Consider the following 25,644-nt stretch of genomic DNA (forward strand, 5'->3'; position numbering starts at 1 on the left):
GACCTAAAATATTAAGAATAATTCTTTTTTTTTTTTTTTTTTGAGATGGAGTCTTGGTCTGTTGCCAGGCGAGAGTGCAGTGGTGCAATCTCAGCTCTCTGTAACCTCCGCCTCCCGGGTTAAAGTGATTTTCCTGCCTCAGCCTCCCGAGTGGCTGGGACTACAGGCGCCCACCACCAAGCCCAGCTAATTTGTGTATTTTTAGTAGATACAGGGTTTCACCATGTTGGCCAAGATGGTCTCGATCTCTTGACCTTGTGATCTGCCCACCTCAGCCTCCCGAAGTGCTGGGATTACAGGCATGAGCCACTGCACCCGGCCTAAGAATAATTCTTTAGTTCATATCATTAACTGTCACATCGCCTCATCCATGTATGTTCATGGTTGGTTTTCTGCACAAGGGGATTTTGGGGGATTTTTAACCCTTTTGCTCTCCTGCCTCCAGCCAAGGCTGACCCCAGCTCTCAGCTGGGGTTGTGGATGGGTCACTTCTAGAACACTAAGCTTTGCTCAACAACCGAATGCTAAACTAGCTTATCTAGCCCGCCTGTTTTTAGAGGCACAAACTATTAAAAGCACACTAAGAAATTCAGCCACACCATTCTTCTCTTACCCTAAGCCCCTTTATCACCCTCTGAATGGTCCCCGGAGCTTAGGAGGAGGCAGTAGGGGAGGCAGCCAGGGAAAGGGAGAGGGGGATGTGTCCTTACCTGAGGTCGTGGTGGTCTCGTTGCTGTCGGCAGTAGTCTCGTTGCCCCTGAGAGCCCTGGCGAGCGGCAAGCTAAAACCCACCAGCAGGAGTGGACACAAGGGCTCCATGGTGGACCTGCAGAGAGGCAGGGACAGGCTCAGAGGTCATCCAGCAGCAGCCATGGGACCCTCCGGTGCCAGGCAGTGATGATGAGGATAAGAGCCAACTTCATTTCAGGGCTTCCTCTGAGCCAAGAACTTTGCCTGTCACTTTCGGGGATCCTCTCCCTGAGCCTTCCCAACACCAGGGGGACACAGTCACTGGCTGTGGACATTCACTGAAAGGAGGGAACCAAGACTCAGAGGACCTGCTTGGTTGATGGTTAGTGGGGGCAGATAGGGGACTGGAACCCAGGGCGATCTCATCCCAGACCCCTGCCCTCCCCGGAACCACTTAGCAGAAATCACATCTGGGTGACCTAGCCTGGCGTCCTGGACCCTCTACCATCCACCCTCCACTCGCCCTGCTAACTCCACCCCTCCCATTCAAGCCCTATTCTCTGGCCATGCTGTCCTCTTCACACCCAGCAAGACACTGCTTTTCAATCTGTTTCTTCATCCCCCTTCACTCTGCCTGGGAAACCTCGATCCTTCCAGGGCCTAGTTCATGCAGCCTCATCACCCAGCTGCAGCCAAGTTCTCTGTTCTTCGCTGCTCCAGCACACTCAGTCTGACTCCAGCACACTCGGTCTAGCTCCTACACGCTTGGTCGGGCTCCAGCACGCTCTGCCTGGCTCCAGCTTGACCCTTGCATCTGACCATGGTCATGTCTAAACTCTCAGGTGAAGTGGAGGTAAGCTGCCTCTGCGAGGATGGGGCCACGGTCCGCTCATCTTGACAGAGCCAGTTGAGTACCCTGGGATGCAGGTGAGTATTTATCGGGGGTAGGGGGTGGGAATGCCCAGGGGCAGACCCAGATTGTAAAGTGGCTCAGCACAGAAAAAGGCTCTTTCATGCTGAGGACCCGTGGGCCATCCCCTCAGATCTTCACCTGGCACTCCATTTTGCCAAAACATCAGAGCATCGCTAAATGTGGCAGTGACTGCTTGGTGGTGTGGAACCCCTCACTAGAGGCTCACTGGCAGGTGCAGGTGGGCAGTGGCACCTGCTGAATGGGATTTGCTGTTGACAATGCAGACATGCAGTGGAGGTATGGCCCCCCCCACTCCCCACCCCCTGAACCCGATCCAAGGTCAGCCTGTCCCCACCAGCAGCCCTCTCCTGCCTGAGGCCTCCCTCAGGGATGCAAATGGACCCATTTCAGAACTGAGGCCAAGAAACGTCCATTCCCCGGCTGCTCACATGTTAAACACTAATGCTTGTAATTAGAGAAGACATCTGAATGAACGTGAAAAATCCTAATTGTGTTTCAGTAATCACCACCATTAAGATGAAACCATTATGAGGATATTATAACAATTAGCCCAGAACAACTACGATGGTGGCAATCAGCACTTTCACTTCTTCCCTCTTTTTTTATTTCCAAAACACACATTTTAGATTTGTAAAATGAGCCATACACACAAATAATTCCATAAGCACCTACTATGTGCTGCGTATTTTATATCTGTATTATCCGCACAATAACCCCACAGGGCTGAGAAACAGAGGTTCCCGAAGGATAGAGAAATGGTGCAAAGTCAGGCTGGAGGATATGGAGGAACTGTGATTTGAACCCAGGAACCCTGGAGACAGAAGCCCTCACCCCCGCTGCATGCTGCCCTGGCCCTTCCATGACAGGCAGCTCTGCCCACGGAGGCACACACTGTTTTTAAAAATCTGTTATTGCACACTGCCACAATACTTTTAATATACTTCAGTAAATTACAGAGTAATTGATTGGGGAGTATTAATTGGTTTAATACAATTCCAGAGATGCAGAATTCCTAGTTGAAACATTTTCTTATCTCATGCATTAATTTAATAACCCTCCTCTCCAAATGCTCAGTGATCTAAGAGGAGGCCGACACCCTTGAGAAAGACAAAGATCATTTTGTTCATCTATTAGACACTGGGGTCCGGAAGTGCTCAGGTAGCCACAGGTGATTTTCCTGACATGACCAGCAGTGGGCGACAACCTGCAGAATTCAAAGCCTGTCCACCGGCCGGAGCCCGGGTCTGTCCCCGTTTTTTATATGTGTGTGTATATATATATATACACACATATATATGTGTCTATATATATATATAGACACATATATATATATATACACATACATAGATATGTGTATATATATACATACATATATATGTGTGTATATATAGTGTATATATATACTATATATACACATATATATAGTATATATATATAGTATAAAATTAGACTTTAAGTTCTAGGGTACATGTGCATATTTCTTACATATGTATACATGTGCCATGATGGTGTGCTGCACCCATTAACTCGTCATTTACATTAGGTATGTCTCCTAATGCCATCTCTCCCCCCTCCCCCCACCCCACGACAGGCCCCAGTGTGTGATGTTCCCCACCCTGTGTCCAAGTGTTCTCATTGTTCAATTCCCACCTATGAGTGAGAACATGCGGTGTTTGGTTTTCTGTCCTTGGGATAGTTTGCTCAGAATGATGGTTTCTAGCTTCATCCATGTCCCTACAAAGGACATGAACTTATCCTTTTTTTATGGCTGCATAGTATTCCATGGTGTATATGTGCCACATTTTCTTAATCCAGTCTATCATTGATGGACATTTGGGTCGGTTCCAAATCTTTGCTATTGTGAATAGTGCCGCAATAAACATATGTGTGCATGTGTCTTTATAGCAGCATGATTTATAATCCTTTGGGTATATACCCAGTAATGGGATGGCTGGGTCAAATGGTATTTCTAGTTCTAGATCTTTAAGGAATCACCACACTGTCTTCCACAATGGTTTTAAGGCCAATGACAACTTGCCAGTCCCTGGCTATTCACTCTTAGAGGGCTTGCACAAGTGGCCTGGTAAGCACAGACATGAATTGCTCCAAATGGTGCTTGAAACAGTGATTAAAACCATACAGGGCCAGATGCGGTGGCTCATGCCTGTAATCCCAGCACTTTGGGAGGCCGAGGCGGGTGGATCATAAGTTCAGGAGTTCAAGACCATCCTGCCCAAGAAACCCTGTCTCTACTAAAAAAAAAAAAAAATTAGCCGGGCGTGGTGGTGGGCGCCTGTAATCCCAGCCACTTAGGAGGCTGAGGCAGAGAATTGCTTGAACCCAGGAGGCAGAGCTTGTAGTGAGCCGAGATCGCAGCACTGCACTCCAGCCTCGGCAACAGAGCGAGACTCTGCATGCAGAATTTTAAGGATTTGTATTTCATCAGTTTCTGTTGTGAGTCTACCAAATGCTGAATATGTAGAGCACAAATTGCATGTGATTTCTAGAACTGAGGTGAGAAAAGGAGTTTATTTATGATAAAGCAGGTTGTATATTTACTCCCCTCAACAGTCAACCCACTATCTATTTCATTATACATCTGTCTTTTTATTCCATCTGATGTCTTTTTAATATTCTTCACTGGGCAAGTCCTTGGGTCAGGCAGCCAGGTAGGCCCCAGAGATGCAAAGAATATAGTCTTGTTTCATCCCTAAAGTGGCTCATTGAGGAGGAAGGACAGGCAGAAGGACAGCCACCCTGATACCACACTCCCATGCTCTGGAGACAAGGCCACAGTGCCGAGGAGCAGAGGTGAGGGAGCAATGATTCCTCTAGGCAGTTAATGAAACCTTCCCCAGAAATGCAGTGCAGTGAGTGAATCATCCAGGATGGAAGGCAGAGGGAGACGCAGGCCAGGGGACAGAGGAGCGAAGGGAGCCCAGACAGGACCCACTGTCCAGGCAGTTAGCAGTTCTCTGGCACGTGAGTGAAGATGAGTGAGGAGGATAAGTCTGAAGAGGAACTGGGTAGGTCCTCAATGCCATGCTAGAGTTTGGCTTGGCCCTAAGGGCTCATTTTCCATTAACAATCGACATTATTAGAGTCTCCTGGGGGCACTAAGGAAATATGCCCATTCCTGTGCCCAACCCCAGATGGAAGAAATCCGAGTATCTGGGGAATAATGGCTTTATAGAGACCGAAGTTCGAAAACCTTGGCTACGAGCCATGAGCCGCCATGAAAGTTTCCAAAGGGAGCCCTGGATGCCCCGCGTCAGCTCCTGACACAGGGTAGCCTTTGCGGCCGGAGAGTGGTCCAGGAGCCCGAGCATCATCTGGGAGTCTATGAGGAATGCAGAGTCTCAGGACCATCCCAGACCTCCCACCTTTTAGGAAGATTCCTGGGTGGTTCCTCTGCTCATTAACATTTGAGACGTATTGGTCTAAGCAATGGATTAAGAAAGACCAAGCCAGAGGCAATAGGAATGGAAAGGAGGGAGGGAGTTTAGAAGGATTTCAAAGGTAGGGTCCATGGCAGTGGTGGTCAGTGGGATGTGGGTGATAAGTGGGGCAACAAAGGTATTGGGGTTTCCATCTTGGGAGCTGGGGTGGGAGGAAGCATCATTCATTAGCTGAGATAAGGAGAATGGGGGCTCTAGGGTGGGGATAAGGATGATTTTTAGCTGGAGGCATAAGGCAATAATATAAGCTCCCAGTTACTGAGCTCCTATGAAGTGAGATAAGCTACCTGAGGTTTTGAGATAAATGACTTCATCAACCCTCACCGAAATCCTATGAGCAATGTCCTGTTGTTACTGAAGATGAAAGGTTGCATTAGAGAGGACAGTGGAACATTCCTGGGGAGACTGCCTGTAGGAGTTGCATCTGGGGTCTGGGGCCTTGTCAGAAGGGGAGGTGGGCTGCAAGTGCAGCATGTGGAGGAGGCACTCCTTGTGGGGGTTATTGGGGAGGAAGGCCAGGGTCAAGGTGGCGGGCTGCAGGAAGTCACTTCACTGGGGCAAGAGGAAGGGAGCTGGGCGGGAGATTGGGAAAAGGTGGCTGGGCCGGGCGGAGGGCAGGAGGCAGGTCGAGGTGCACAACCAAGGGTAGGAAAGGGATTTTCCTGAGCCCCGTCCACTTCCCAATATCCCTGCGCCCTCTTTTGGAGTGGTCCCCTCTCTCTCCTCACCCTTTACTTGACCCCACCAGATTTTGAGGTTGAGCGACCTGAGATGGAGTCTTTCCTGGGATCACACTGTCTGGCCCTGTGTAAGGTGATTTGGGTTTTGGACCTCTCAGCCAGCCCAGGAGACCCCAGAGGGTAGGGGCTGTCTTGTGTCCCCATTTCCCAGCCCCTGACTTCCTCCCCGGCACCTCAATAATTGGAGCTTTCAGGGCATTTGAGGGCAAGGGGCCATCCCTGGGCCAGTGCCTCTGAGCAGGAGCTGCCCAGCTGACCCCTCTGGCCCCACCAAACCCGCAAGTGCCCTTTCCAGCTGGCCCAGGATGTCCAGCAGTGGACTGACCCACACTGCCCCCTGCAGCTCTAAGAGGGTAGTGTTTTCTCTCTGCAGCCCAAACCCATCACCTACGTGGTCAAAACCTGCAACTGTTTTGCTTTCAACTGAGAAACAGATGAGGGTTCTTCTCAAGGAAGCAGGAGACAATGATTTGGGAGACATACTCAGGTTTCAAAGCCACCGCACTTAAAGAGAGCCCCTGGAATGGGTCCCATGTAATTTCTCATCCAAACCAGGACTTCTTGGAGAGCAAAGGAGGGGGCTATAATGATTCAAAATATATGCTTCTCTAAAACATTTATTGACCAATGATTTGATTTTATTAAGCTGGGAGACTATTAAGTAGTTCTATTCAATAATATTTTAAAAAATTAATCTTTCTGAAAACAAAATAACATACTATATATATATCTCATATATATATAAAACATATATATATCTCATATATATATAAAACATATATATATATATATATATATATATATATATATATGAGATATACACATATATATGTTTTTAAGGAAACCTTTTTTGGATGCCCAGGCCAACAGACCGCTTTGAGCTCAGGAGTTTGAGACCAGCCTGGGCAATATGGCAAAACCCTGTCTCTACAAAAATACAAAAAATTAACTAGGCGTGGTGATGCGTCTGTGGTCCCAGCTACTTGCGGGACTGAGGTGGGAGGATCACTTGAGCTTGGGAAGTGGAGGTTGCAATGAATTGAGATCATGCCACTGCACTCCAGCCTGGACAACAGAGCCAGACCTTGTCTCAACAACAACAACAACAAAGAAAAGAAAAGAAAAAAACCTTTTTTATTGATTATCTGAAAATAAAATGAGAACATAAAATAATACTTATTCTCGGCACACATTCACAGCCTCTGATCAATTTCTCAGCCTTATCTGTTCCTAATGTTTCATTCAATATAGTTTTCAATGTTCTTATTTATGTTTTAAATTTTAAAATAAAATTGCCTGCATTTTTTTTCAGATTAGCATTTTGTGAGCTCTCATCATTTAATTCACTTTATTGCTTCCTTGTTTTTGTAGAAATAAGTTTTAGTGTCTTCCTGTTCATAATCTCATTTGTTTGTTTGAGGCAGAGTCTCACTCTGTTGCCCAGACTGGAGTGCAGTGGTGTCATCATGGCTCACTGCAGTTTCAACCTCTTGGGCTCAAGGGATCCTCCCATCTCAGCCTCCCAAGTAGCTGGGACTACAGGGGTGCACCACCATGACTGGCAAAATTTAAGACTTTTTTTTTGTAAAGATGGGGGGGTCTCACTATGTTGCCCAAGCTAGTCTCAAACTCCTAGACTCAAGCAATCCTCCCGCCCTGACCTCCCAAAGTGCTGGGATTACAGGTGTGAGCCACCACCACGCCCAGCCATAACCTTTGTTTTCAATAATTGTAACTCCATAAAAGTTTCAAAAGCCAAGAGTTCTATGTGTGTGTGTGTGGGTGGGGAGGGGAGGGTTTTGGGTGCTCCATTTATTGAATCCTCCTATAATATATTTCCAACTAGTTTGGAACTAAACTAAACTCACACTTAGGGCCTTGTTTGCAGAAAGATTCACCATCTTTTTAGGACACTTAGGTTTATTTACAAAATAATTCTTTGAAGGCCCGAACATTTCTAGAATCTGATTGATGATGAGCAGGAGAGAGAAAGTGCATATTACAAAGCTGCAGTGTTTTAAAAATTCAACGTCAGCCTAATTACCATGAATTTGCAGTTTAGTTACTCTGTGTACATGTAACTATTTATAAATTTTGACATCAACAGCTTCTATTTTAACTGATGAGATGTCCAATTTGGACACAATTATAAATGCTGTGAGGCTGGGTGCGGTGGCTTATGTCTGTACTCCCAGCACTTTGGGAGGCCAAGGCAGGCAGATCACTTGAGGTCAGGAGTTCGAGATCATCCTGGCCAACATGGCGAAACCCCGTCTCTACTAAAAATACAAAAATTAGCTGGGTGAGGTGGCGCACGCCTGTAATCCCAGCTGCTCAGGAGGCTAAGGCAGGAGAATCACTTGAACCTGGGAGGCGGAGGTTGCAATGAGTCGAGATTGTGTCACTGCACTCCAGCCTGGGTGACAGAGCAAGACTCCATCTTGAATAAATAAATAAGTAAATAAATGATGTGTACACCACAATCAATTCCAAGTACAATACATTTACTACAAATGCTGAGCTTTACCCATACTTATATAATCATATTCATAATTCCCCCACAAATAATTTTATCATGATGCTGACTCTTCCACTGCATTTCCTGTGACATTAGTAATTAAGTCAAGGCTTTGCCTTTGACAGGAGGAACATCCAAGTTGTATTGGGATGCCATGAAATGAATAAAAAAAAAAAAACTGCTATGGGAATGGACTGATTTTGTTTGAAAATCCCCGCTTGAAAATGACACTGATGTAACACTGGCATCATCTGATGGTTCGTGAAATTCTTCTACCCTTGGGAGCACTAACAGCTATCACTTCACCTTGTGTAAGCACACAGTGAAACCTGGAATTGAAGATGAGCAAAATTAGCTGAGAATAGTCATTTGATCTAAGTGAAAAGTCATGCTTTGTGAGTAGTTTGCAAAGCACCTTCAATTTATCATCCTCAGGCACAGGGTTCTTCAAGCAGCCGCTTAGTGAATACTGATGATCTCTTAGCAGCTGTTTATTTCTTTCTTGCTTCTATGTGGTCAGCGATACCATTACAGCCCCCAAGGTAGTTAGTAAATGTTTATAAGTATTTTGTATAAATTACAAATTATACCAACATTATCATCAACTTTCTGGAAAAAAAATCAGTGCTTGATATGCCTTTTCTAATTATTCCTGACCCACAAGTTTAAGGCAAATTCAGAAAGTTCTACTGAAACATAATTTAAATAGAGTTGCAGATTCACACCATACAATAAATGCCCAAGCCCATGGAAGAGGAGAGTTCAGACTGTTTGTTTTTTACAAGTTGTATTGATTTCCTGCAAATATTTCAAAATCCCCTACCCTGTAATTTCTCATGTTTCCCATAGATGATGACCATGGCATCTCACAGGCCATGGTGTGGGCCGCAGCTTAACTAGCTGGTGCCACAAGTGGCCAGCAGGAGCGCTAGCCCTGAAGCCTCCTCCCACCACATTGGGAGACCAATGGGAGCTGGTTCTAACCTACTCTTCTCCAAGGGCGCTTTTTCTCTTCTAACCTGCCTGTTGACATTGAAATGTAAGTGTTATTGACATTGTGTTAGGAAAGGGTGGTGAAGAGAGAGAAGGCAGTGGCTGTCATCTTCCGGATTTAGTCATCATTAAAGAGAGCCTGTTCCCTACACAGGTGTCTCCATCCTATGAGGAGAGCATAGCAGAAGCTGGGAGGCACAAGTGGACAGCCTACAGAACCTTCCTGGATTCTGTTAATGCAAGTATCATTTCAACATTAAAAGTTTAATTTTCAGCCAGACATGGTGGCTTATGCCTGTAATCCTAGCACTTTGGGAGGCCAAGGCGGGTGGATCACCTGAGGTCAGGAGTTCAAGACCACTGTGGCCAATATGGTATAACCCCATCTCTACTAAAAATACAAAAATTAGCCAGACATGGTGGCAGGCGCCTGTAATCCCAGCTACACAGGAGGCTGAGGCAGGAGAATTGCTGAAACCCAGGAGGCGGAGGTTGCAGTGAGCCGAGATTGTGCCACTGCACTCCAGCCTGGGTGATGGAAAGAGACTCTGTTTCAAAAAAAATAAAGGTTTAATTTTCAATTGCTCTAAGATGAAAAATATGGAGCAAATGTGAAAGTGGACAGGACACAGGGACAACAAACAGAAAACAGGGCTGTCTCTGTTGAAGAGGGAAATATGGCCCCCTGGAGAGAATGCAGAGAGACGGGGTGACGTGGTTGGAACTGAGCCCTGGGGCCCTCCAAGATTTAGATCTCTGACCCCTCTGTCATGAGACCTGCTCAAATTTTTCCTTCTCTCAACAAAACACATCTTGATTCTCCCCTTACTCAGTCTCATCCACATTTTGCTGCCCTGAAGATTCACACCTGAGCCAGGTAAGGAATGCAGCCTTGCTCAGGTCCCACCGATGGCTGCACCTGCCCGTCATCTGGCAGAGTCACACTCACAGGTACTTCATGGTCCCCAAAGGCCATTGCTCACTCAGAAGAGATGTGCTTTATCAGAGGCTACCTGGCAGGGCCGTGGGAAACATCAATATGGGAAATAGAACCACTGCCCAAAACACCCTGGGCAGGAAAACAGCAGGGCCCACACAGCATGGCTCCATCCATCCGCCCTTGGGGCTCAGCAGTAATGGTGTGAAACAATGGAAGTGTTGGGAATGTTGGAAACAGCACCGCCCTCCCGCTGTCTCCCACTGAGAAGAGAGCACCCGGAGCTGAGGCCTGCAGCCCCTCCACGGAGCCTCCACTCAGGGGTGTGGCTGACAGAGGAGATGCTGGCCAGCTGTGCCCGAGGCCCTGATGAGTGCAGCCCACCCTGGATCAGACCTCCAAAAGTGATGATGGCTGGACTAAACTTTTGTGGGTAGGTTTATGCTAAACTTCTGATTTCAAAGAAATCTATTCAGCTGCCAGTTGAGGGAGACTGTAGACTCACGAGTACCTGCTGGTTGGCTTATGTATTCATCCATGCATTCATTCAGCATTGGTTACGAAGAGTTGACTGCCAGGATGTGGAGAGACAACTAAACAAGACAAACACTGCCCTTGGCCCCTCCTCCCACCTCCCCACTTCCAAAGCTTGCGATTCGGCCAGAGAGAGAAAAGACTTCAATAACTAGAATGCAACTGCCATGTGTTAGGCGGGGGAAGCACACGATGTGGTAGGGGCGCCCTGCAGGGTGCCTGCCCCTGTCTAGAGGGGTGTGGAGGGCTGCCTGGGGAGAATGGGAGTCAACCGGTCCAAGGAGGCTGGGGAGGTGAGGGAGGCCTGCAGGGGACAGAGAGCACAGGGCCCTGGGAACCCATAGAACCTGAATAGGATGCAGGCGACCAGGAGTCTCCCCTGGCAACGCCAATGCTCAGTGTCAGAGATGTCCAGGAAGACCTTTCTGGCAGGATTATTCATGCACGCGGCACTGCTCAAAGCAGAGGCCAACTCTCATGCAGGTCTCTACCTTGGTGCCTTCTCAGAGCTGCCACAGAGGAGGTGATCCACGGGCGTTTTTAAAGGAATTGCCATGAAGAAACAAGGTGTAGGGGACTGACATGCATCTTCTCTCCAGCATATCAACTCATGGCACTTTCTGAAGCGCCCGGGCCACGGAGCCTGAAGACCCAGCTGGTTCGACGTCTCTCTCTGCCTCTCTTTCTCATTAACTCTCATCCTCTCTCTCTCTCTTTCCCCTCCCTCCACCCCCAGAGGAGAGCTTTTTCCAGAACACTTAACCTCTCTGCGCCTGCTTCCCAATTAGTGAAACAAGAGAATCCCACGAAATCATAAATGAGTGAGTCTTGTAAACTGTAACTCATCAGGCAAGGGCTGGTTATTATACGGCGTGGCCCCATTGTTCGCCAGGGCAGCAGTCATGCTGTGGGAAACTGCAAACTCAGCAAAGCGAACGGTGGTGTTTGCTGAGTGAACACGGTCTCTGCCACCACGTCTTCCTGGGAAGGCCTCAGAGGGGTGAGGGAAGCCCACATGGGGAGCCTCTGCCGTTTCCAAAAAGCAGCCTGCAATTCCGGAGCCTGCCTCTCCACTGGGATCTGTGACTGCATCTGCCCCCTGGGTCTTTCTTTGAGGTTTTTCATCCTCCTGTGATGGTTGGTGGGGGGATGGAGATAAGTGTCCTGTTCCCACCCCCAGAAGAGCAGTCTCTCTACAAAACTCTTTCAGAAGCAGCCTGGGCAGATCTGACCGATGAGGCATTGATGCCCAGGAGCTGTCTGTGCAGGCAGGTGGGTGGAGGAAGCTGGCGGCCCCTAAGGCCCCGGCCCTGGTGATGCCCACTGTGGGGGCCTTAGGCAGGCCTGGGCTTACAGTCCGTCTCAGCTCAACTTGGACACATGCCGTCTTTTCCTCATCCTCCTCTCCTTGAAAGGCTTGTTATTCAGCTGGAAAATAGACGTTTTTCAGCAGATTTTCTCTATTCAGGAATAGACTAAAACTTCTGCTGGAGGCTGGCATTATCCCAGAGAAAGGAGACCCACGGGCCTTCAGCAGTGCACCACCCGCAGGGAAGTCATCCAGTTTGGGCATCTTGACTCGGTTCTCCCACGGTGTCCTTCTCATCTGCTGTAACTGAGGTCAGGGAGAAGGCTCTGGGCGGTGTCTGGGATGAGAGGGTCAATTGTGCCGCCTGCTTCAGATGCCCCATGGGCTGGCGACTCTTCTGGTCTTTGGTGCTGATGCCCACAGGCCTGGCTTACAGTGGGTGCTGGGTCAGGGCTGGTGGAGAACAATAGTGCTGAGCCAGGACCCGCTCATGTGTTAGAGAAAGGCAGCAGCTTGGAAACCTGTAGGTGGGTCTCCCATCCACTAAGTCACCAAGAACTAGGAAGCTGCAGCCGGTTGGGCAGATTCTTGAGGTTCTCTGCCCCCAGCTGGGGCCCTGAGCCCCCATGAGGCTTCCGCGTGGGGCAACTGATGACTCACATGGACCACAGCACAGCAGCCCAGTGGGCTGAGAGATAGGAGCTGGAGGATGAAAGCCACCCACTCTTATCTGCCTCTGAGGAGTCTGTAATCAAGAGGGAGGATGCCCCCATAAGGTAAATAACCACAGGACGGGGCATGTGGGGCAAAAGGCAACTGCAAAGTGGAGACAAATCCCAGCGGGAGGCCTCTGGGGGGACCCTGAGCAGAGATGGAGCAGGATAGCGCTCTGGGAGGAGGACAGCTGAGGCCAGAGGGGACAGCATTCAGGACAAGGGCCAGACGTCTGGGGTGGCCAGGGCTGGGCCGGGGCAGGGTGGAAGCGAGTGGCCATGGGTGGGGACTGGGCTGCATCCCAGAGGGTCTCAAGGCTTCCCCAGGGATGGAGGCTTCTTCCTGGGGGCAGATCCCCGCTCCTGGCCTTGGCTTCGTGTTCTGGGAATGAAGGCATCAGAACCCAAGAGCCAAGGAACCCTGGGCCCCAGTGAGCTGCTCAGCTGTGCCTGAGGGGGTGGAGTCTCAGGGACAAAATGGGGCCGCCCCTTCTGCTGGGTGCTGAGGGCGAGCCCCCTGCAGCGAGGCAGTGGCCCTCTGCAACCTGTCCACATGGAGGGCTGAGCCAGGGCCAGGTGTGCTGTGCACCATCTTACCTTTGCCCCATTTTTCCAAAGAAATGCAGATTCCGTGACCTTCAGAGGCAGCTGGAGAAAGAAAAGATGGAGGAGATCACGGCCCTGCAATTCCCAGCCTGGGGCGGGCAGCGGGCTCAATGATATACTTCAGGTCCTAATCCCCGAGTGTGGCTGTGTGTGACCCCAGTCCCTTCTGCCTGCCAGGAGTGAGGCCACCTGAGGTCGCAGAAGGGACTGGGCAGGAGACAGGCACAGGGTGATCCAGATCCCATATTTAATCGATGGTAAGGAGGCCTCCTCACTTCTCCCTGAGCCTGACAAACATGGCTAACCTCCTCTGGAGAAAGTTCTGTGAATTATGTGTCTGACGCAGGCTGGTGAAGTACAGTGTTCTCCGGAAATCCAGTGGTCTGCAGCACTAGTGTCCTGGGCTCGCTGCCTCTGGAGACTCCCACGCCCCCAGCCAAAGTCGGGACCCTCCCCTGAAGCCTCTGCCATGACCTGTCCTGCCTTGGGGAGGTGGAGACCCTCAGCGTGCAGGTGTCCCACCTCGCTGTGCCTCTCAGCTTCTTTGTTTCTGCCCAAAATACAGGCTCCTGAGTAGCCGCCTGTGGGTGTCCTGGGACTGCCACCTGCCCTCTCTCAGCCAGGTGGGCTCAAACGGCAGGGGCAGCATCTCTGGTCCAGACTGGGGTCTCTCTGGGTTCATTTATCCAGGATCTTTTGGCAAAAAGAGAAAGACTAAGGATTATCCCCTTTCAGGAGAGCTCAGCCTGCTTTTTCGGGCTCTTCAAGGCCCATCCACCCATGCACGGAGAAATACCATGAATGCTGGTGTGGAAATGATGCCCGGATACCTTTCCAAAGGCGCCATGGCCCACTCTTCCGGTATCCATCCTGGTCATGCAGGCGCTGACCCACATGTTTCTGGGTTAGGAAGGAAAGCAAAGGCCAGGAGGCGGAGGCTGACCCCTTTATCTTCTGATAAACCCGAGAGCAGAATAGCCTCAACAAGGACAATTACAACAGGGAAATGGCATTCCTGGCCAGTGGACAAGCACCTCCTTTAACCTACAGCTTAGAGCCCCACTTTGACTTGCATCCTGTGGGGTGCTGGTCAGTAGGGGCTGAATTCTGGGATGCCGGGCATCCCTCCACCATGCAGGCCCCACAAAAGCAGCCGAGGAGGGAGAGTGCTCAGAAGCAGACAGCCACACAGACCACTGGGCTCCATCAGGCCTCTCACCGCAGGAAGCACAGGCCAGCAAGGCCTGAGTTAATTTCTCAGAATAATTGCTAATAATACAGATCAACCTTTCTGGGCACTGAGTACATACCAGGCCCTGTGCTAAGCGCTTCTAACCTAAGCATCACCTCATTGCCTGCTAATACCCCCTCTAGGAAATAGGGACTATTATAAGTTCTGCCCACAGACATGAAAACCACAGCTGTGGGTTGACCCTCTCTGTGTCTGTATCTAATACTGCACCTGTTTTCTGTGAAATCAGGGCAATATGACTCATAGGGCAAAATGATTATTTGTTATACATGGAGAAAAACAAAAGCTCAAATAAAAAAAAGTATGTTTCCTGAAGGCGAAACAAAATCCAGACATTTTCCAAGCTTCAAGTGTGAATATACTTACATGGATGAAAGATTTAAAGAATAATAATAAAAAACCCTTAATGGTAAAATTTGTCGACTCAGCATGTTTCAGATGGAGCCACGGTGAGCTGGCCTCTTTGGAGACAGCTTTGCTTGTTAAAGAGAAAGGGACGCAAAGGGCTTGCTTTTTATCTCAGTTGGTGAAGGTTGGAACTGAATGTTTTGAACGAAAGTAATTGCCTATGTCTAAATGTAACATCACTGAAACACTACTAAAAGACTGGCAAAGAAGTCCAGTGTTAAGAGAGAAAAAGTGGGAGGGGAAACAGGCAGAGAGAAATAAGGATGGGAGGCTTGGTGGTGTCCCTGGTCTGGCTATCACTGCAGGGACCTGAATGGGCCCACAGTGTCCTCCAGGGGTCTGGGCAGGGGACCAGCCATGCTGTGGACAAGCCCGAGCTGACCCACTGGAAGGGGGCGTTGTTCTGTGTCTTCCTTCACTGAAGACAGATTGGGGAAAGGTCAGGTGCCAGCCAGGTGGAAAGGAGGAAGGGATAAAGAAATACTGCTTTGTGCTGGCTGGCAAGGTTGCAGGGGTCCTCTCGCCAGACCCTCCCCTGACAGTAGCCCAGACAGGCAGTGCCCCTTTGCCTTGGAACACAGATGGATGAGGACAGGGAGGTCAGAGATGGTGAAGCATCTGCCCACCGCACCTGGCTGGCCAACCAGAGAGGCGCTGGGGTTTTGAGGGAGGAAGTGCTGTGTTCTTTCTTCTGCAGCCTGGGGCCCACCTGGGCCGTGCAGGGTCAGGCCACACAGCCACCCACCATGCATGCATGCTTGGCCTGCCAGGGCTGGGTTGTTTTGGGGTTTCTGGAGATACATGGGAGACTCTCGGGGTGCTGGAAACTGAATTCTGAGCGCACCCTGGGAGATTGTACCTCTGGAAGTACCTGGCTCTGGTGGCCAAAGAAAGGCAGCCATGGACACAAATATTTTTCTCCCTCCCCATATAAACATGTCTCCTGCCCCCTATACACACAAGCCAAGTGTGTTCAGAGGCATCTGAGGTCCCTGGGGAACAGAAAGTGCCCTGGGAAAAGGGGGTGACCCAGGAGGCTGCTGGGAGCTGGGGAGGGGCTGCTTCCCTGGGTCCCCTGGAGCAGGTCCTGGTGGAAAAGTCCAGCCCAACATGTAGCGCTCTGCGGGCAGTGCTGCCCTCGGATCTGAATCCAGTGCAGGCAGGGAGGCCCCAGGGTTTGGGGAGTTCCTGGGGGGATGAAGAGTGGCACTGGGCTCCCTCCACATGAGGCTGCGTGGAGAAGCTGCAGGGTCTGGGAGGAGCTCAGGATGAGGGCACAGGGTCCGGCTCTGACACCCAGGCCTACTCCTGACTGTGTGGGTGACTGTGGAGGTGATGTCTGCAGTTTACTCATCTGTAATGTGGGGCAGTAAAATCTATCACTATTTCCATACTCAAACGACCACATCCTGCCCTCACCTCTCCAGTGGGAGGCTTGGAATCTGCAGATGGGGTCTCCTTGAGTGAAGAAGAAGCTCCAGCAAAGCTAAGACAGAGAAGCTGAAGCCGTGGGTCCTTACTGGGGAGTCACAGCACTGACCCCATTCCCTGATGCTGGCAGAGTAACAGTGAGCTAATTTGTCATAAAAGAATTAAAAAAATCCATTATGTCTAAGAGTTAACAATGCTTCATAATTCATTTCAGTGCTTTTTTCTTTTTCTTTTTTTTTTTTTTTGAGACAGGATCTCATTCTGTCACCCAGGCTGGAGTGCAGTGGCATGATCATGGCTCACTGCTGCCTCAGACTCCTGGGCTCAAGCCATCCTCCCACCTCAGCCTCCTGAGTAGCTGGAACTACAGTTATGCACCATCATACTTGCCTAATTTCATTTATATTTTTTGTAGAGATGGGGTCTTGCTATATTGCCCAGGCTGATCCCAAATTCCTGGCCTCAGGTGATCCTCCTGTTTTGGCCTCCCAAAGCGCTGGAAATATTGGTGTGGGCCACTGCTCAATGCTTTCTTACAGAAACACTGCAGAAGCCCCAAGTGCATACCTGTGGATTATACACTAAACTTTATTTTATCAAATAATTTTTTAAAAAGCAAAAGAAATTTTAAAGCCGCAGGAGGTCCCCTGATGGGCTTCCTCCTGGGGCTCCCTGCCTGGCTTGGACTGGGGAGGCCCAGATGCTGAGGGGGTGGGACTAGCACAGGCACAGGGTCTGCTTGAGGATGCAACAGCACTCCACCCAGGCCAAGGACCGGTAAGAACGCTGGCGAGTCAGGAAGTCTGTTAATGGATAATTTCAATTTCCTATGCGCCAAACTCTAATTCTCTAATTTGCGTAATTCCAATTATGCACAGTGTCCTCTTGAAAATGAATAAAAAGTAAAGAGCTTGTTCTGTGAGAATTAAGACTATCTTGATTCCAATAAAGACGACAGACCCACAGATAGCTGGAGACACAAGGAAGCTTCTCGAAAGCACATTTTCTCAGACCCTAAAGCCATACTTGAATTCATTTAATCAACAACAAACAAGCCCACTGGCTAATTACCCATTTAAAGAATGTGAACCTTACAATAATAGCTGGGGCCAAATAAGACAGAATGAACTATATATAGGTAGACTTTTACTGGATACATTTCCTCCCTATGGAGGAAAATTATCCTTCTTGTCTTGAAAGAACAAAGCAAGGAAGCCCTCGAAAACCTTAAAGTGATAACTCTTCGTTCCTGAATGGGGGTCACATAAAACCAAAGACGAAAGACAAAGATTTCCTTACCTAATCTCAAATTTGAGAACAGTGTACAATGTCTCACAATTCTTCATGAGTTTCAAAGATTACCAATAATTTTTCCCATCCTTGTAGTAACTGATTGTCATTTCAAATAAGATATACCACTAATACCATCAATAACAAGATACCAGTTGAATCCTTTACGCATTAAAAATTACTACCTAAGGGCCGGGAGCGGTGGCTCACGCCTGTAATCCCAGCACTTTGGGAGGCTGAGGCGGGCGGATCACGAGGTCAGGAGATCGAGACCATCCTAACTAACATGGTGAAACCCCGTCTCTACTAAAAATACAAAAAATTAGCAGGGCGTGGTGGTGGGTGCCTGTAGTCTCAGCTATTCAGGAGGCTGAGGCAGGAAAATGGCGTGAACCTGGGAGTCAGAGCTTGCAGTGAGCCGAGATCGCGCCACTGCACTCCAGCCTGGGCGACAGAGCAAGACTCTGTCTCAAAAAAAAAAAAAAATTACCACCTAAGCAGTGACAAGATAATTGTGTTTGGGATAGTCTTTGGATTTTACCAAGACCAAATTATTATTACAGAGTAGACTATTTATGATCACGAAAGCATGGCCTGAAGACAGCAAGGTTCACCTCCACAGACAAAAGTAAACTACAATTCAGAGACACCAAGGACACTGCCCTCAATACTTTTGCAGTCTTGTTACTCTTTCCATTAGACACTGCCGTGGCTCTAATGGAAAGCACCACCAATTTATATAGAGCAGTTCCCCGCTTATCTGTGCAGGATACGGTCCAAGAGCCCCTGAAGCCACAGATATACTATGCTATGCTTTTTCCTATACATATGTACCTACGTAAGGTTTATTTTCTAAATTGCGCACTGTAAGAGATTAACAAGAACAATAATACAATAGAACAATTCTAACAATATGCTGTCATGGAAGTCATATATACACGTGCTCTCTCTCTTCTCTCTCAAAATATCTTGTACTCTACTCACCTATTTTAGACCAGTTACTATGCTGTTTTCTACACATACTATGTATATATACTACCCTTTTTCCTATATAATGTATATATGCTATGCTTTTTCCTATACATGCATAACTACATAAAGTTTATTTTATAAATCAGGCATGGTAAGAGATTAACAACAATAATAAAATAGAACAATTCTAACAATATGCTGTCATGGAAGTCATGTGAACATGGTCTCTCTCTTCTCTCTCAAAATATCTTGTTCACTCATGTATTTTAGGCCACAGTTGACCGTGGGTAACTGAAATTGTGAAGTGAAACCACAGATGGGGGCCGCTGTAGCAAACGCAGACGGCGCTCTCTACTCCCTGGGAGAGGCGGTCAGAGTCATTTTCATTGTCTTCATGATTGTCTTTCCACATTAATGAAGATGTTCAGCTGCCACAGCCTGTCAAAATTACTATAATTCCAAGGGTGACTTTGGAGCAGCAATGGCGGTTTCTTTCCAATCGACCATCATCTCCCGGTCCTTGTTCACAGGACTCCACTCCGGCATCGCACCCACCTCCAGCGCCCCTCCCAGGCCCCTGTGCCCGCCTGGGAAGCCCTGTTAGCCGTCTCCACTGGCCACGACGGCTGGCCGTCCACTGCGCCGTGTGCCTCCCTGTCTGCGTTTCTCTCTGAACTTGAACATGAGCTCCTGTGAGACAGGTCCCTCTCCTGGTCTTGCACTTTCTGGAGGGGCCTCTGCAGGAGCAGGGCAGAGTCCAGAGCAGCAGCACCCAGTGAAACTGTGGCAGGGTGACCAGGAGGAGTGCAGGGAGGTGTGTGCCTCCGTCTCACTGGGGGAGTCAGCATGGGGCAGGCCAGGCCCTGGGCCTTCGATTCTGAAGCTGCCGGGCACCTCCTGTTCTGGACCCGAGCTTCACAAAATGCCTGGAGAATGTCCAGTGGTGCCTTGGGATTCCCCCTGCAGGACAGGAAGGTTGTGAGAGGCACAGCTCCCACTTTCACGAGGCCTGGGGGCAGCCCTGGCCCTGCCCTGTTTCCTCGCTGGGCATGGTCTCAAGTCCTGTCTGAGTGGTTCTCAGGGAGCAGGTGCCGGGTGCACCTGGGGACTCAGTGCTGCCGACCCAGGAGGGGCCTGGGTGGTGCTGTGAGACTCTCCAGGGCTTCTGAACATGGTAAAGACACTTTCAATGTGAGATCAGGTCAAGACCACCTCTTCTACCTTGTGACTTTCATTTGACTTTATCTGGGCTGTATCAGAAAATCAATTTGTCCCGTCCTTCAAACAGGATTCATGAATAAACCAATACTTCCATTACCGTGTCCAGGGGAGATGCGGTGACAGGACAACAAACTATTGATGATCAATAATTGAATGCATACTCTAGGATCAGTCCTGAAAATTGGGGCTGACTGTACTGGAAATCAAAGCCTCGAACAGGAATGTAGACTCGCCATCAGAGTCAAAGAGGCTGACCCTCCAGCCAAACGCAGCCTCATGGGAAGCATGTGGTAAGAGATACAGCAAGAAACTTAGAACTGCAAGATTATTTTTTCTGTGCCTTTTGGCCTTTCTTCCCTCCTTCAGAGCAGGCACCTGTGGTCCCGTGACCGGCTGTGGTGAGACTCCGGGGCACAGTCTCACAGCAGGCGCTGTCTCTGAGTGACTGGCAATTGAGCAGAACAGGAGGTGGGAGATTTCGTGACCACTCATTGGCTTGGGGGCATTCCATGCTTTGGCGGCCAAGGACAGTAGTTTCACCTTCTCACCCGGGCTCTGACTGTGCTAATTTTGGGAACAGACTGTGTTTTCTGAGCCCTTGGGAGCATGGCAGTGCCCCGAAGGCCTGGATGCCGAAGGCAACCTGAGGCTGCACAGTTGTACTTCAGAGTCCATTAAATCCCATCTGGCTCATTTCAGCGAATATCCCCAAATGTGCGGGGGTTTGCTCAGTGCTAAGGAGGCTCACAGGAGGTCAGGGAGCACACCCCTGCCCCCAGGAGGTCACAGTCCCTTCATAGGCCTGTGTGGCACCTGGAGAATGAATGCCCTCTGCCACTTCAGATGCAGGCTTTAGCCTGATGTGCAAAATTCTCTCTCATTGAGTTTACCACCATCCCACCTGAAAAAAAGACGCTCAGCTGGGTGCGATGGCTCGAGCCTATAGTCCCAGCACTTTGAGAGGCCAAAGCAGGTGGATCACGAGGTCAGGAGATTGAGACCATCCTGGCTAACACGGTGAAACCCCATCTCTACTAAAAATACAAAAAAATTAGCCGGGCGTGGTGGCGGGTGCCTGTAGTCCCAGCTCCTCGGGAGGCTAAGGCAGAATGACGTGAACCTGGGAGGCGGAGCTTGCAGTGAGCCGAGATCGCGCCACTGCACTCCAGCCTGGGCGACAGAGCAAGACTCCATCTCAAAAAAAGAAGAACAAAAAGACACTGTGCCCACAGGGCTGAGCTACGGCTGAACCACCCCTATCAAATCACGCCGCTGCCTCTAAATTCCATCACCCACAATGGGGCCCCACGCTGGAAATCCACTGCCCCCTCACATGCAGTGGGATGGCAGTACTGTGAGCTCATCTGGGTTAGAACTTGTCCGAGGTGGGCTCTGGATTATCCCACCGCTGGGACACCAGGAGGGCAGTGAGCAGAAGAGTAAAGACCAGCATCTCCCAGCGAGAAACCAGAAGCTACCGGCTATTTCCTTAATGTCAAAACCGAGCTGTTTTTCTTTTCTTTTTAAAAAATATAAACCAAGAAGAGAATACATTCAGGGTTATCCAGTTACTCTTGTTCTAAAACCCAAATACCGAGCCACAGTAAGACTCAGCAGTTGTTTGGTTTTTCGTTGAAATATCCTTAAACAGGTTTCTGTTAATGGAAACCAAATAACGTCCATTCAGTGAAAAACTGATTATATTTGTAACCTGATCATATACCTGAACTCAGCATCATAATATTAATCAGAAAATCAAAGTCAAGTAAAAAATGGATTTGTGTTAGTGCAAGATGTACCACTTGAGCCAGAAACAAAGTTAGAGCTATTCCAATGGACAAGGCATGTCTCATTTACATCCATATGTACAACATTGGGCTACTTAAATTCTGACACTTTAATAAGAAGGTCCACTGTGGAAAAGTGTAGGCTTATTAATTATTCTTGCTTTGAGCACAATTACTCTGCCTCCGATCTGACAATCACGACACAGCCGTGTCCAGCGTGGATGTGCGCACACACACACACACACACACACAGCCTCCACCATCTGGCAAAGCCTTTGAGGAGTCCAAGGAGCAAGTGTCTACCAACCTGGGGGACTCTGAACATTTCTCTGAGAACTTAATAACAGTCACTGTACCGGGACCATTGCTCTGGGCTTGGGCAAAGGCAGGCCGTCCACCCCAAGCATCCTCACTGCCCAGATGAGAGGGGCAGGGGTCCTCTGGGAGAGGCACCGTGGGTGCTGTGTGCCCAACACCTCTCGCAGGACCCTGTCTGGCACCCCCTCCCATCCCACTCACAGCCTGGCTTCAGGCTGGGCTCCCCGCCCAACAGAGGCCTGGGGAGAACCCTAATGCACATGGTGGATGCTTAGGGGGCAGCTGATGAACAAGTGCTTAGATGAATGAATGAATGAATGGATGGATGAACGGGCTGACATAGGACACACCACCAGAGAGCCCTGGAACGGCAAACCCGTGTTCAGGGTTCCCATTCCCTTTATGCCAGCTCTGGCTACTCAAGGCAGATCCCACAAAGGACCCTGGACTCTGAGTATTTTAGAGAAACAAGAAAAGCCTGGAGCCGTGTCCAGTCCTGACTGCTCCTTTCCCAGAGTTCTAGGCCTCTTGGTGGCTGAGGCCACGCTGGGGTGAGAGGAAGGCAGTGACCCCGCAAAAACAGCACCGCGTGGAGATCTTCTGAGCGCTGGGCATCATGCTACATGATCCACCTGCGTTTTCTTGTCTCGTCCTCACAACCTCATGAGGCAGGAACTGCCATCTTCACTCCCCCAGCTGGGGAAACTGAGGCTCAGAAAGGCCAAGCAATGGGCTCAAGTCATGCAGAGAGCAAGGGGCAGGGCTGGGATTGGAAGTCGGGCCTCTCAGCTTCCCAAGTCCTGATTGAACCGCTGCGCGATCCTGTCTGGGGCTGGGAGGGGAGAGGGGGCCCAGGGACCAGGGGATATCCCAATGCCTGGGGTGAAAAAATGCACCCTCAGCTTACGACCTATTAGAGTCCTTGATTTCAATGTGGATGCACCCGCAGCTCATGACCCACTGGAGTCCTTGATTTCAATTTGGTGTTTCCCTGGTGCAGTGTGCACATTAGTCATTTCTGTAGAAATGCGCTGAGACGCTGTGTATCTGTGTGTCTATCTGTATGTGCTGTGTGAGTGTGTGTGTGTGTGTGTGTGAGACAGAGAGAGAGAGACAGAGAGTGTGAGAGATGGGGACTGGAGTGGCTTGGAGGGTGGGAGAGCCCAGGGCTCAGTACTCCCCACTAGGCTGAGAAGCCCCCATTTTCTGGCTGTCTTGGTTTTCAACTCTTGAGGTCTCCTGAGGGTGCTGATCTGGGAGAACTGGCCGGGAGCAGCTTTAGGCTTCAGCAGAGGAGAGTGAGGGTCCCTGGTCACAGAGGAGATGGAGGCTGTGGGGAGGCGGCCTCTCCTCCCTCTGAGTCTCTCTCAGCCCCCCTCCTCTGGGAACAGCTGTTGGCCAGGGCCTCAGCCAACACCACCTCCTGCTCTAGGAATAGCAGGAAACATCTGCATCGTCAAAGCCTCATGAATATAGATTTTGGCTGGATCAGTAAGACCTATTTTGATTGGACCACAAGACAGGAAATTTAAGAGTCAGGATGACACAGATCTGCGAGATGATGGTAACGTGTGTGAGAGTCAGTTGGAACTGCTGTGCAGATGTGGTCCATCCAGCCCCTGGGGGTCCGATGCCTGTGACCAGCACCTCCAGGAGCAGCATCCGGCAGCCGGGAGGGAGCCTCTGGCCCAGCTGGAGTCAAGAAGGAACGTGCCGTGCGATTTAGACGTGAGGTTTCGGAGGACGCCGGGTCTCAGAAGTCACTCTTATGCCCCCCGCCCCAAAGTTCCTACCGCCCCCAGAACAGGCACCCCTTTCAGTTGCTCTGTGAATTTCCACTCTCAGCCTGGGCTGCTGGGCTCTGCAGGGCAGGCACTGGATCTGTTGTGGGCATGAGAAGCCCAGCGAGTTTGTGCCAGACCCTCCTGTGTCACGGCCCTTGCGGGCTCATGCCGGGTGCTTTCTCCCTCCCCTGTCCCTGCGTGTGGTGCGAAGCACGCATGACGACCGAGTGGAGGCCGAGTGGAGCCCTGAGGAGGTTGTCTTGTGGAAGGACGCCCAGTGGGTGTCTGAGCCAGGTTGGGGGAGGAGGCCCACCCACCTCCTGTCCACAGCCTCCAGCCTGACCCCTCTAACTGCCCCCTGCAGCTTTCAGAGTGAAAGCCTCTGTGCCTCTAAAAGTCTCGGTGCAGAGAGAATTTTTAGGGCAGTGAAGCTCCTTGGATACTACATTGGCGGGTCCCGGTCACCGTAAATCTGTCCAAACCCACAGAATGTGGCCACTGAGGCTGAGCGTGGCATAGAGTATGGACTCTGGGTAACTGCGTTGTCCCAGAATAGGTCATCCAGTTACCAAATGTCCCATCCCAGTTCAGGATGTTGACGGTGGGGGAGGCTGTGCCTGTGTGGAGAGGGCATATGGAAATTCTGTACCTTCCACTCCATTTTCCTGTGACCCTGAAACTCCTCTAAAAAAGTGTCTATGAGAAAGAAAAAATCCTCACCCGATCCTACTGCCCTTGGAGTTGAACGCAGACTCCTCTTTGAGGCCAGCTCAGGCAGCAGCCCTCACAATGTGCCCACTGGCCCCTCCAGCAAGTGTGCCAGGCCTCTTACCTCGAATTTCTGTAGCTCCCAGCTCTTCTTAATGTTCTTAATGCCCGCCCCACTTGCCCCGCCAAACTCTTTTGACCCATTCCCCTCTGAGCCGTGCCAAACTCTCCAGGAACCAGCACCTCTCAGCCACCTGGGTGCTGTTCCCAGGCCACCGAACTGCCTGCTTTTCACTAGCATCAGCCTGGCCCACGCTGCTCACTGGACGCTGGGCTGTCTCCTCCCGGCATTCTGACCCCTCAGCTCTGCAGTCTGACTTGCATACAGCAGGTGCTCAATGCGTGTGCATGACGAGGTCTGCCTCACACTTTCCTAAATGTGCCTCATCTTGCACCCACATTTCCTAAACCCTTCCAAGGTAAAGGAGGAGTGGGAGGGACCTCACAGAACCCCTGAGTATTTGGTCTGGGGTAGAGGGAGCCAAGGCCAGGATGGCACCAGCTCCACAGCAGCCACAGGTCTCCCTGGCAGGAAGGCAGGAAGCTGCTGTGCCTCGGCCACTTTGGGCTAAACAAGGTGAGTCTGTTCCTCTCACCTGTGTGAAAAGGCAAGTCATACTAACAAATCCAAAACAGTAGCATGACTGGGGCCACTGGGTGGGCAGTGATTTGGTGGGATGAGACCTTTCTGCCTGTCCCTGTGGTCCCCTCTGAGCTGTGCCAACCTCCCAGGGACTGACACATCTCGGCCACCTGTGTGCTGTTCCCAGGCCACCGAACTGCCCTCTGCTCACCGCCATCAGCCTGGCCCATGCTGTGCCCTGGACCCTGAGCTGTCTCCTCACCAGCCTGGGCAACATAGCAAGACTTCATCTCTAAAAAAGTAAATAAAAAAAATTGGCCAGGCATAGCGGCACTGGTCTAAAAAAATAGACATGCTTTTAGAGTAGTTTTAGGTTCTCACCACATGGCTGGCTGGCG

The 25,644-nt window shown here is 50.0% G+C and overlaps 1 protein-coding gene across 4 annotated transcripts in view; it reads right to left on the minus strand.

The window, feature by feature from the left end:
* PTPRE (protein tyrosine phosphatase receptor type E) overlaps nt 1-25,644 on the minus strand; it is a 180,027-nt gene that overhangs the window by 44,024 nt on the left and 110,359 nt on the right. For all 4 annotated transcript variants that reach the window (XM_030805410.1, XM_004087516.3, XM_030805400.1 and 1 more), the window contains one exon: nt 711-826. In XM_030805410.1, coding sequence (XP_030661270.1) covers nt 711-819 — 109 coding nt within the window. In that variant the 5' untranslated portion in view covers nt 820-826. The remainder of the gene's footprint in view (nt 1-710; nt 827-25,644) is intronic.

This window comes from Nomascus leucogenys, chromosome 3, assembly GCF_006542625.1.
Source record: "Nomascus leucogenys isolate Asia chromosome 3, Asia_NLE_v1, whole genome shotgun sequence".
NCBI classification, from domain to species: Eukaryota; Metazoa; Chordata; class Mammalia; order Primates; family Hylobatidae; genus Nomascus; species Nomascus leucogenys.